A 13543-nucleotide genomic window follows, 5' to 3' on the forward strand; every position below is an offset into this window, starting at 1 on the left:
CCCCCGCCCCATGCTCAAGACTGCAGTTTTTTGAAGTTGATACTTTACTCAAAATAGGAATCTGCTTTCAGCAGTATTAAGATGTTTTTACAGCCTTGTTAGTTACCTCAAAAAATGTCAAAGTCAGTAATGTATAATGTGGCAATCTCCAAATTATACCTATAAAAATTTTATACCACATGGACTTATTTTCATAAGTATTTGCATATGTAGAACAACACACACATGACTAGAATGTGTTCCTCAGCCGTGTTTTATATGAGCATGGATAGCTCAGTACAAAAGCACTCAAAAATTACTTGTTCGTTTTGATCTTTCACCTTCTAGAACAGAACATTACAGAACAAACTTACATAAAATTTAGGAAGTCATTGTGTATATTCAGGAAATAAAACCAGTACCACCTTCCAGAAAAATTTCCAGTGGAAACTAGATTAAAATAAAGGTGTTCAATTCATCTGAAGCTTATTCTTTTAAGTAATATATATTATTCAATTTTTGTGCCATTTACTAACATGATGACTCTAAAGTCCATTAAGACGTTATCTTCTATTATAGCCAGGAACTGGAAGACATTGAGTTTATGATGTTTTGTTTCCTGGTTTATGATATCTGTTTGTGAGTGACTTAATTTCTGTCTATGGTAGCTAATAGCTTTTGAACCACTGGCTTCATTAATACCATTTTCATATTTGTAGACCTCTCAAATTTTAACTTCCTATAGGTTCTAAGATGTTACATTGTTGAATAGAGAAAACAGAGAGCCAACATATGATAAAGAAATTCTTAGTAAACATTTAAGTATCCATAGGGAAGTTCACCTGTAGTAAAACATCTGTATGTAACTACTTCTCTTGGCATAGTTGCATACCGTGTTTTGATAATATACTCCTTAGAATATAATAGACAAGGAAAGATGTTCTTACTTTAAATGGAAAACCCCAAACCATGTATGTAAGCTTGTTTGCTTTTTACAGATGTGACAGGATTAAGTTAAATTTTATGTCCTTTGATGTAGGAGACTATGTTGGGATTTCCCAGAATATATATGAAGTAGGATTTAATTCTTTCTTTGTGCCTGGAGGTTAGAGAAGTGTGGTTACACCTATTAATTTTAAGATGTCAGAACAGTTCTTGCCCCAATGTATTTCTTGTCTTTTACATTCTCTTGTGTTTGCTTATAGGTAAGATTGTGCCAAAACCCAAAGCTTCAACTCAAAAACAGCCCACCTTACATACTTGACATTTTACCTGATACTTATCAACATTTGCGACTTATACTGAGCAAATATGATGACAACCAGAAACTTGCACAACTCAGTGAGAATGAATATTTTAAAATCTACATTGACAGTCTCATGAAAAAATCAAAACGGGCTATAAGACTCTTCAAAGAAGGAAAGGAAAGAATGTATGAGGAGCAATCACAGGACAGGTAAGTGAAATATTTAAATATGAAGTAGATTGTTTGGCCTGTCTGCATTCTTAACACTGTCTAAAGCCATTGTGTTTTGACAGTTTTAATTATTTAAGGAGCAGAAATATTTATTGTTTGGATTCATTGACCCTGCGGGTCAATCAGTAATTTGCTGGATTTGTTCCACTGTGTGTTCTTATCTGTCACTTTGTGACCTTTAAAACCAAGCGCATTTCCTTCATAAAACATTCATTTCATTGTAATTACTTATTTACAGAGCCTTACAATATGTAGTTTTTCCTTTATCAGAGAGAGAGTGACTGTTATTTGCATTGATCTTGACTTACCTGTACCAGTTCTTAAAACTGTGGGAGCCAGGATGAATATTGACTTAGAACATTCACAAGTGGTGAAATGAAGCAAAACAATATTCACGTTTTTGAGATATTATGTGATGAGGTGATGATAATGTTAGTTTGGAGCTGAGAAGCTTTTTCAGAAACCTAATGTATTCCTGATTTTCAGTTGTTCAGTTTTAATAACAGGGATTAATGTCCACTTCATGTGTACTCTTGGTGGGGCGTGAAGAGGCTTTTAATATCTGATTTTTATTGCCTAACCTTTGAAAAATAATATTTCAAAAACTTCTGTGCAAAATCTGCAGTTCTGTTCTGGGAAGGGGTACAGCACTGTTGTGGTGATAAACTTTTGAAATCTAATCAATGGTATGATGCTGCTTCCAGTCTTCCCTTTTTAAAGTGGGGGACGTGAGATAAGAGAGGAAGTGAATGGAGGATTGAATCCCTGCCATTCTGTCTGCACCTGAGCTCAGAGACAGGGTTGCAGTATAGTTTTACAGCTGGTAAATGTGTTGGTAGAAGCAGTGAAATGTCTACTTTCTTGTAAATGTCACTGCTATTATGTTTGATTTATACATATGTTCCTTCCAGATCTTTAGCAATGATTATAGCAATTCAGTATACTATGGTAGCTTCCTGCGCTTGATAGGGTGTCTGAAGCTTGCTTAACATCTCCGGCATATTTTTTTAAAGTATGTAAAGACTGTCCAATTGCGAATATACTTGGAACAATTTGCCTAAGGGGTGCAAAATACACTGTTCAGACTATTTTAGTGATGAGTAAAGATGTCAATGAATGTTTTTTGTGTTTGAATTCATAAGTATGTAAAGGAACATTTTCACTATAGATGCACTTTTACCATAACCCTTGCAAGAACTGTTCAGCACTGAGCCTATGGGTTCTTTTTTTAATATCCCATTTGTTATATGTGGAGAAGTCATTGCGTTCCAAAAGTAATAAGAACTTTTTACGGTGAGAGGCATTTGACATAAATGGTTGCATTATGTAAACAGGTTTTATTTTGACTTCCCTGTGTTATATGAAACCCAGATTTACTTATGGTTTTGCTTACAGTTAGCAATAAATGAAAGCCAGTTTCAGTGTCACTTTTTCAAAAAGTCTGCTATATGCTCTGTGCAGTCATTCAAACAGTGTGTTAGTAACTGTAGTTGCTAGAGTTGCTTTCTTCTTTCCAGTTACCCAGTTCATTTCCCGCATAAGGGTAACAGTGGTGATATAAGGAAGTCTTTTGAAGCAAACAGTTTTTGAAGAAGGTGCAGTTAGCATATTTACTGTCATTTATTTGGGCCATTCTTATGAGATAATAGGAGAAGACAGATTTTAAAACAAAACATGGTAATGAAGTGTACTGAATCACAATAACTACTACAGGCTCTCTAAATTTCAGAAGGTAACTATATTATTTTGCCTGACTGGGATTTGAAGCTTGAGGAAAGGTATACAATAGAAATGCAGTTGCATTTCCTATACAAACTGCATTCTGACTGTGTGTCAGAATGTGTAAGAAAAAAAAAAAGTGTAACCACTGTTTCAGCAGTTCATGCCTCATGCCATTATAAGTTAAAGTCTACATCTTTGTGACTTCAGTGCACCTTCTTTCATTTACTGGTGATGTTTTATCTGCATGTGTGTCCTAGTTTAAAGCTGAATGAACGTATGCTTGTTTGCTGAGCCCTGTGACTAAGTACATGTTTGGTCTGCAGTGCTTCAACATACTTAATCATGTTAATTCTTGGTAAGTTAGTAAAAGAAGCTGTTAATGTTTTTAGCTTTTTTGCTTTCAAATATGCCTGCATTAACCTAAGTATAATATTATTGTTATTATGCAAATGTAGGAGTGATCACGTAAATAACTGTTTTTCAAGATGTTTCTAAAATGGCTGTCAAAATTGAAGTGTAGTTAATTTTTAAAAAAGGGAAGTCATAAGCCTCTCATGTTGACACCTGGCCAGTTTCTGTGGTTTTCAATCTTACATTTCTGTTTTGTATTCTGTTAGTGTTGTCTGTGGTTTCTGGATAAAAGGTCATAATGAAAAAGAAAATGGCTGTGTTTGGAAGCATTCTGTGTATATATATATTTAATTGGTGTACTTGTAACCTATTAGTCTTATTGAATAATCTTTTAACTTCTATAGCGATGGTACGTTCAGGAACCAATGTCAATATACATGTGATTTTATTAGCCTGATGACACCAAAATTACTCTATTGTGAAGAATTTGTCATTAAATTTAGCTCTCAAATATCCTGTGGATGAAACAAGATAGTGTGCCAGTCAGATTATATATAAAGGCTAAAAAGATAGGTTACATTGTGGTGGTGTTGCCTCTCCTGTGTTCCATGTCAAATACATATGAGAGCTGTTTAAGAGTAGTTGGTGCTGTCATTCTGTGCTCTGTAGGATGAGTCTTGTTAATAAGAGGAAGTATAGTTTACAAGTTTGTTTACTGTATATGAATCGCATATAACTTCTGGATATGCTGTCTGGTATGAAATTGTCCTATTGGTCCTCTTGCTTAATGAAGTAAGATGATGTTCAGTAAATTCTGTAAACTGATAGATACAGGCTGCACAGAAGTTTTTCTCTGTATGAAATAAAGATACTTTTTTTTTTTATGTCACAGATTTTACTTGTTAAAGGTTATTCACACGGGTTTATTAAAAATACTGGTTCGGGTACATCTACTCCTTTTAAAAGGTTTTTGTGGTTTTTGAGGGTCTGCGGTTTGGGGGTGTCTTTTTTTTTTTGGTTGGTTGGTTTTGGGTTTTTTTCCCTTTTTGTTTATTGGGAGTAGACTAAAACTGGAAGGCATCATTTGTGTGAAGTCCAAGCTTCCTTTTTTCTTGCTGCATTCCAGAATTTTATGCATCCAGAAAAAAATAAGGCTGGCAGTTTTTTCAGACAAATGTATTAGCCAGGTGTAGAAATCAAGCACATAAAATAATAAGACTGGAGGAGGAATAAAGTAGCAATGGGGAGATTACATCTGGATTTATTCAAGATGCTGGACAGGGTCTTTGGGGCTAACACAACCATTTCTTAGTAATGGAGACAAGTGTGAGCTTTCATGTGCTTACTTGTAAATCATGTCCTTGGAAGAATACATGAGATGGAACTTGTTCATTGTCTATTTTAATATTGCATGTCTTCTACTATATGCTCTTTACATGAGAAGAAGAGGAAAAGTATAAAACCAGGATGTATAATTATTTTTAATAATCTCTTAAATGCTGCTTGGTTCAGCCAAAATTAGTTGGCTATTTGTTTAAGTGGTATTGCAGAAGTGGAAGAGGAAGATAAGATGAAGGATGATGAGTAGGTATTAAGTAGTAGGCAGTGCAGATGAAGATGGCAAGAGGAGATTAGCTGAGGTGGTTTGGGGCTTGATGTAGAAAGACGTATGTATGTATGTAGGGAATGTCGGAGTCAAGGAAGTCCTTGGAGGTTATCAAAACCATTCACGTTACTGTACAAAAAATCTCCCTAAATCCCCTTGCACATCTGCCCATTTGGTGTCTTGGTTCAAATTGCATGTTTCTAGATTTTACAGCTTGATCAAGTGTTTTGTTAGTGCAGAATTCTTATATTCTTTAAGTCTTCTAGAAGGTCTTATACCTATGGTTCAAGTGACATAGGTTCTCCTTTGTTACTGTTCATGTTTGTTAGTGGGTTTATGAAGTATACAATTTCTCTTCCTTAAGTCTGTGTTGTCAACTGAGATCAGTTAAGGTTCTTGAATCAAGGCCATGAACTGGCACATCAAAGAACACAGCATTTTCAGTAGAGGCTTTTCTATTGCTGAAATTTCTAGCCCCTTCCGTCCTTACTCTGAAAGTATAGACTTGATAAGAAGTTGTAAGGGTAAGCATCAGGATGGACTTCAATTATGTCAGCTGCAGTGCAGGAACAGCCATTTGTGTACTTCTGTCCTGTGGTAAGAGGTAGCTTAACTCTGCTTCTTTGAATTACCCCATCTTGTACTGCAACCTTTTATTTACAGGATGTTAGGAAGTTTATAACTTAGCTAGACTTGTAAGTTACTCATGTCTCCAAACAGAGGAGACTTTGTTGATTGAGAGCAGGATCAGGAAGAGTATATTTTTAGTTCAGGATGATTTTATTTGGACAAGTTAAGATTGTTTTGGCTGATGGTTTTCTTGTTTGACACATAGAATGTACAGATTCAGATTAGGATGTTCATGGCTTTTTTCATAGAGCTGTTTTTGGCTATTGGTTAGTATCACATAGATAACTCAGTAATTGTTAGTAAGGATGGCAACCTTAACCAAAGTGGATTGGATTTGAATTTGTGATCTTGTGGTAAAAGTTATTGGCTCCTTAGAATCCTGTGATTTGTTCTATTTTTCAAGCATATTATGTTGGTTTTGGTCTTCTGAGCTGAACGGTTATACTATAAATACCATCATTATGTTGTCTGGCATGATCTGTAAACTACTATACTTAAGCTATGTCAGTGTGTTTGTCAAATATATTGACTGTTTTATTCTAATCTTCTTGATGTTGAGGCAAAGGCATCTAGTATTTGACCTTTCCTTCCTTGGATTTATTTACCCATAAATAAATGATGGTTCCTTCACTAGGGTTTTAGGAAAAGAAGCTGACTTTTTTTGAAAGACTTCTGGAGTGTTGCCTTATTGCTTGAACTCCTGTGCTGTCCCTAGAAAAGAGAGGATGCTTTCTCTTTCAATGTGTAACTTCTAATACAGTAATTGAGAATGGAACTTGACTACAATAAATAGCCTCTGATAAAGAGGTTTCTTCTGAGGAAAAGAGTGCATGACTGATTGGATGGGGTTGCATGGGAGAAGAAAATGCAATGAGATTTTTTTTTTTTCTTAAACTTTTATGTTATGGTGAGAATTTCCACCCTCCTCTCCCCTCCCTGTTCCTTAGATGTGATATAAAACCAGATATGGATCAAAACAGCTCTAAGAAACCCTTTGGTGTACCTGAAACATATGAGTAATCGAGCTTCTGTGCAAATTTGAAACACAAGCCATTTGCTATTTTTGGTTCTATTCTAAATTAAACAAGGAATGTTACACAAGCACACCTTTCAGACAAAGAGACTCTTGTTGCAAAGGGCAGGTGAGAGCATGTGGAGGTTACAAATGGTGGGGCAGTGTTATGACAGCTTGTTCTCAACATAAATGCGAACAGGCTGTGTTACTGCAGTTGTTGTAAGGAAATATTTAAATATTTAAATGTTTATCATCTTCGCTACTTGGGGGAGGGTATTACCAAATGAGAACAAACTTGAAGGCAACTGTTTATTCAGATTTCAGAGGAGGACAATGATTTTAAAACTACAGAAGATCTTATGTGGAAAAAAAAAATCACTCATAAATTCTTATAATTGGTCCAGATCCTTGATTCATATCTAGTTGGATAGAAGAGGGGTAATATGTGCACTTCATTTGTCTTTTGCTTTTTACTGTATTGTAAAATCAGGCAGAATCTTCTGTTAGTGCAAGGTCTCTGTCAGACATTTTCTTACGAGTAATGTGGTGTTGACAGTCACATCTGAGCAGAGTTCAGCTGGTTGTGGGGGAATATATATGGTCTGATCTCTTCCTTGTTGCACACTATAATCGTTTATACCTGTAAAAAGTATATGTGATAATGTTGGCAAGTTAAGATGCCGTAACATTTCCATCCACTTTGTGCAGGTGTGAAAGCTCTCCAAAAGCACAGTTAGGGGAATCAGTCCTGCAGACATGCCATGTGTTATATATCATTTTCCTTTGTGATGATTCTAATGGCAGTTCTACTACACCAGGATTATAGAATATAACTGAGTCAGTGTCTATACTGACATAGTTTTCAACGTTGTAATGTTTCCTCTTTACAAGGCAATAAAGGATGACAAAATATGCTGGGGAAAAATAGGTGGTTTTCTGAAAATACAGTACTGTTGGTCAGAGAGGTCTGGAAATACTCTGATTTGACAGTGAGGATACTAGTATCACTTCTGCTTTATAACAGCTCAGCTTCTCACATCCCTTCACCATACTTGTCTGCATAGTGTCTGTAGGGAACAGCTGCGCTTGTGCAGACAGGTTATGGTTGCCAACTACAAATAGGGCTCTGTTCTCAGATAGCAACTTCAGGGTCTACTTGGAGAACAGACAGCACTGACTCCTGAATTTACTACGTAGGGAGGAAGGCTCCTGGGAGGGACCTGAAGGGACCTTTCATCATTCACTTTTGAATGCCTGGTTAATCTTTAGAAAATTTGGTCTTTGCCTCTCTATGTTAGAAGTATTCTATATTCAGTGATTAGGTATTTGTTTTAGGATGTCTTCAAGACTAGCTTTTGTGATGGCAACTACTTATCATGCAAGAAGAAACACAAAGAAAGCTTTTAGAAGAAAGTGTCAAGTTTTATGAAATGTATGTCTAAATATATAAACATACCTAATTTTAATTTCAGGTTATAAAAATAAATGGTTTCCTTTCCCTAATGTTCTGTGGCACTGTTCTCTATTCAAAATTAAAAACATGACAGAATAAAAATCAACTTTTATTCTGTAAAGAAGTGAAAAAGAAGTTGAAAATAATCACTTTCAAATGGTACACTTGCTACTTAATTAATAGAAGTTCTTTTGTCTGTCTTTGAAAGTAAAGACAGTTTAAAGATAGACATGCTGTAGCAATAATCCATTTGTTCAAAGAACGCTTGATCAAAAATCAGGCTAGTAGACATGCTTGCTGTGTCTAAACCTATAGCAAAGAAAGTTTCACTAACCTATACAGAGTAGGAAATAAACTGAAAAGATGTGAAATTATATTTGATTAACACAGCTGAAGTTTGAGTTCAGAACAAGAGAGACAGAATGAGATATTGATGGAGATGATGGCTGGAACTACCCAGTTCCATTCAGTGAAATGTAAAGTGCAAGAGATTGATAATTTAATGTCATTTTTAGATTTTGTCGTCCTTTAACATAACTAAGTTTCTCTTCTTCCTATTCCTGTATTTGCTGCAATATTAATAAGTGATTAATCTTAAAAATGCGCAAAAGAGTTAGTAAACTTATTTAGTAAGTTACATACAGAATGCCCCCTATGCTTGGGCTTTTTTTATCAGTGACTGCACATTCTCAAGTTCTTTTCTACAGTAATGTTATGCAAGGTCTGGAGTGAGGCAAAGCTTTAATGCTGTCATTGATATTGGAGGAAAAAGGATTTTTAGTTAAAAAAATAGGTTTGCTGTTGTATTTGCAAAATAGTTTTGCTACTGGTAAGATTAATAAGTTGGTATATTTTTTAAATTTTATATTGAACAATTCCAAATGGTTTAACAGCATGTTGTCTGAGAGCCAGTTTAGGAATATTGTTTGCTTGATGTGAATGAAAGCATGATATTTATTTAAAAGAATGTGCAATGAATGCAGTATTAAAACAAAAATCCAAAGAGGAAAAATAGCACACAGAAAGGACCAACAGTAAATTGTGTCTGTAAAGAAACACATCTTAACATATAACACAAATGGAAAAAGAAATAAGTAAGTGATCTTATATGAGGAATAAAACTTCCTGAGCAAGCAGCCAGGTAACTGCCATCAGTATCTCATTTGTAATATAAATGACTAATATAGTTTGAATTTTTCTGTTTTGAGTGTAGCCAATGTAGAGCTAAAGGATTTATTATTGAAACATGCTTGTATTTGTCTCTAGCATATGATAAAACATCGTTTTCACCATAGTTTGCTCAGATTTCACGTGTCAGAATTATAGAGCTATCCTGTTTTGTAATGGAAGATCTTAACCATAATCTGCTTGTTACTTGATTCTTTACATTTTGTGACATGAAATACATATGGAAGAATGTATTGACTTTATACTTGCAAAGGTCTTGACAAATCAGAGGATTCATGAACAAATAATTATGTTTGTTCAGTAATATTTGGTCATAATAATTATGACTTCACTGTCCTGGTATGTCTTGATGTAAAGGTAGATTTAACTGTATTTCTTCCTAATGTGAAGGAAACTAAAGGGGAAACATAGAAGTAGCAGATATGTAAGAAACATTTTGGGGATATATGATGACAGATTATAGTCAGTGGTAACATGTTGATTGAGCTAAATTTAATTTAATTTCTCTGTGGGTAAGGTGGTTGTGGTCTCTGTATAAGAGGATTGCTTATAAGGGGACTTAATTTTTTTTTATTCTTGAGTGGACAGACAGCACAGATATAATTTCAGCATAATATCTGATGCTTTTTATGTATCAGGTCTCCACTGGAACCTGCACAGCCCATCTGATGAGTTAGCCTTTTACTGTTATTAGCTGATCTTTGGCAAAGCTCTGTGAATGTACGGTGGGAGAAAAATGTCAAGAAAAGTAATTAAATGTAATTACTTTTTTTTCTCTGATACCATTGTGGGAGAGTTCACAAAACAGTCTTGCTTTCCCCTAAGATAAAATAATGAAACTATATGGCTTTGAGTTTTGAAGCAACAGTTAATAGGAAAATAATTCCTATCTTCTGTAGCAAAAATGTATATGGAATTACCTTACCTATTCCACAGTTATTACATGAAGCTGTCGCTAGTAATAATTAGAGCCTTAATTTGTTCTATGATACTGATGTATATAGAAACAAAATCCACAGCCATATCTCATTTTAAATATTAGTCCCAGTTTTGCATCTACCTTGCATAATGTAAATTATGTCTCCTGATAGGGAGGAATATGGAATAATAAGCTATGGAGGTCCTATCAGTTCCTGATTAATTTCTACTTTTCCTTCTCTTGAGCTCAGACTTGAAGTATTGCACAACATCTGTTTATATTGAGATGACTGACAGTGGAGAATATCTGGATGCTCTCAAGATACTTGACACATTGCAGGATTGGATCAGACCCTGGGTATTCATGGCAGAAAGAAAAGGATCCTTGGGCTCGTTTATAATTGAGTAAAATAAGTGTCTCTTGCCAAGCCTGATTAGTTATATCTAGGACCCAGTGTCCACTTTTTTCCTAGTACCTGTTGACTGACTTGGTCAAAGAACTGAAGCCTCCATACTAGAGAATCTGTGATCACTCTCAAGCTTACATTGAGTATTATTTTGTAACAAATCCTTGTTTTGCTTATGCTAAGAATAAAAGATTTTATTAACCTTAATTTGTTTCTTCTTTTGTGTGCCAGGCCTTAGTGATATCCTAAGGGTTTTGCTAACTTCTTTATTTGTCCTGAAAAAAATCCAAACATCTTCATTAGCTCTATATCAGAAATACTGTTGCCTTTTTAAGAGGAGGTATGTTCATTTGTTAGTTATCACTCATAAAATAGGACATATTGGGCAATACTGTATTGTTTAAAAAATGGCTGCATGAGAAAAAATTTGCTTCTTGTTACAAGTTAAAGAGCGTTCATGCAAGATAGACAAACTTACTAGCATCTGTTTTCAAACTGTTTCAATGGAAAATGATCCTTAGCCAACAGAATATTCTGTGAACTCATCTCAGAGTTGATTCTGAGTCATGAATGTCTGTCATGGGAAGTATGAAATGCAGGATCAGTAATAAAATATCTCATACCTAAGAACATTTGTAAGAACAATGTTGTTGTGTTTTTTAAAAGCAGTTGTTAATTGGTGAGACCTTACAGGTGTATATCCAAGAACAGACGTTTAATTCGAACTAAACTCGAGTGGGAAAGTGTGTAAAGATGAAGAGAAACACCTTCAGATTTCTTCATGTCAGCATTTTAAACAGTTTATGGAGATAGAGAGGATTCATCAGTATATTAACTTTTAAAAAGAAAATGATTGTACTATTAGATTACTTTATTTAGGGTTTAATATAATTCCCTGTGCACCATTCTTATTTTTGGAGAATGCTTAGTTTTGACAAAGAAAAATCAATGTCTTTAAACTCAAAGTTATAAATTTCAGCAAATATGGTAAGTAAGCCTTCCATCAGTAAACTTGGAGCAGAGCTGTGTAAGTTGTATTTATTATTCTATAAATGTCATGCATGTTTAAGCAAGATACAGTGCAACAAATAAAGCCTGGAAACATTTTGTTGTTGTTTGAATATACAGCCTGTTGTGAAAATTCTAAAGTGGAGATTGATGTCACAAACCTTGAACCTGTGTTCCAACTATTGTTTGTCATTAAAAGTGATGACAATCTCTGTTAAGAACATCTGCTCACCTAATGTACCATCAGGAAAGATGTCTATGTTATAACTTAGCTTGTTTTTATCTTTTTTTATTTCCAAGTATTTGTTTTTAATATATTAGAAAGAAACCTGGTGTTTTTGTAATGAAATATTGTCCTAACTTTCAGCTCCGAAACACTGAAATATAAAAAGTACGTAAGTTGCTATGTCATGTTGATAATGCCAGCTGGATCATAATTAGTGGGCTGTGTTGGTATTTTTGTTAGAATAGAATTTGAACACCTGTGCTTTATTTCTAGTTAGGTTACTTTTTACTGGTTGCCTCAGTCATCATAGGTTACTTGTGTCCTATTACGCCAGTACAGCACACTCAGGTTTTCTGAGAATAGAGAGTAGAGTTTAGGGTTCTGTGCTTTTTTGGCTGTAGTAGCAGAGTAATGGTGGATGACAGGAGCGCTGATAAAGGCATGTGTCTGCTCTAACTTCATATGAATTTTTAATCCACTTCATAACGTGATCTTACTGACAGCTTATTCCCAGTGACCAATGCTTCAGTGTTTTTATAACATAATCATACATGTTCTGTGCTACAGTTGGGAAAATATAGAAAATGTGGCATATATAGCCTTTTTTTTTAATCTAGCTGAGGAAGTCATGTCAGCAGGTTGAAATCTTCTCCCCCTATACTCTTTTTAGATAGGCTTCTTTAGGATAGCAGTCTGGAAGACTATGCTATATTATTTTGTTCAGAACTCTGCATGTCCTTTTTACTCCTTAATTCATAGCTACAGCAAATGCACAAAGATTCAAAGCAAGAAAAAATACGTAACATCCTGTTCATGTGTTTCCTTTTACTGTTAATCCCCATAATTAATGCCCTATGAGGAATGGGGCTCTAATCACTTACAGAGCACGGTAATGTAAAAAGACAGTGCTCATCTGGGAGGTGTTCAGTAGTATGGATCACTGGTGACCCAGTTGGTATGCAGCTGTCCTCCAGTCTGTGTGTATGTGGTTTCATTAACTACACACATATGTGTCTGACAGGCCGGTAATGGTTGTCTAAAAGGAACCTTGCCTTATGAAATTGTCTAAGTACCGCTGAGAAAGAGTTGTTTTCTCTAATTTTTCCACTTTCATTGGGAGGAATTAAAAAATGGGGGAGGGAAGCTGTTCTGTGAGGGTGAGGATCATGGGTCGCAGCAGTGACTTTGAAATAATCTTTAATGAAGCTCAGTGCCAGGAGGAGACATATTTGAACACCACATAGAAGTGTTTTAGTGGCTTAAAGAAATGTTTATACAAAATGCTCTTCTGAAAGTCCTAAGGGTGTTTAAGAGTTTTCATTTGTTTGTGCTGTACGAATTTAGCATTATTAATGCTAAACTGTAATGGGCAACATAAAAGATCAACATAGTTTGTTATAATATATTTAAATGTACTTAGAAGACAGTTAGATACTTGTTTTAAAAATCAGTCCCTTACTAAATCTGTGATTTCTGAGAATGCAGTTTGTTATTGGAGTGGATGACTGAAAGGAATTTGGGCATAAATACTTTCTCAAAACCTATAAGCCAGACCCACCCAGC

General features: G+C 35.0%; 1 protein-coding gene across 3 annotated transcripts in view; it reads left to right on the forward strand.

The window, feature by feature from the left end:
• CBLB (Cbl proto-oncogene B) overlaps positions 1-13543 on the forward strand; it is a 132159-nt gene that overhangs the window by 8284 nt on the left and 110332 nt on the right. For all 3 annotated transcript variants that reach the window (XM_026852952.1, XM_026852958.1, XM_026852967.1), the window contains exon 2: positions 1185-1435. In XM_026852952.1, coding sequence (XP_026708753.1) covers positions 1185-1435 — 251 coding nt within the window. The remainder of the gene's footprint in view (positions 1-1184; positions 1436-13543) is intronic.

The sequence above is a fragment of the Athene cunicularia genome (assembly GCF_003259725.1).
Source record: "Athene cunicularia isolate RWA chromosome 1 unlocalized genomic scaffold, athCun1 chr1_part1, whole genome shotgun sequence".
Taxonomy (NCBI): Eukaryota; Metazoa; Chordata; class Aves; order Strigiformes; family Strigidae; genus Athene; species Athene cunicularia.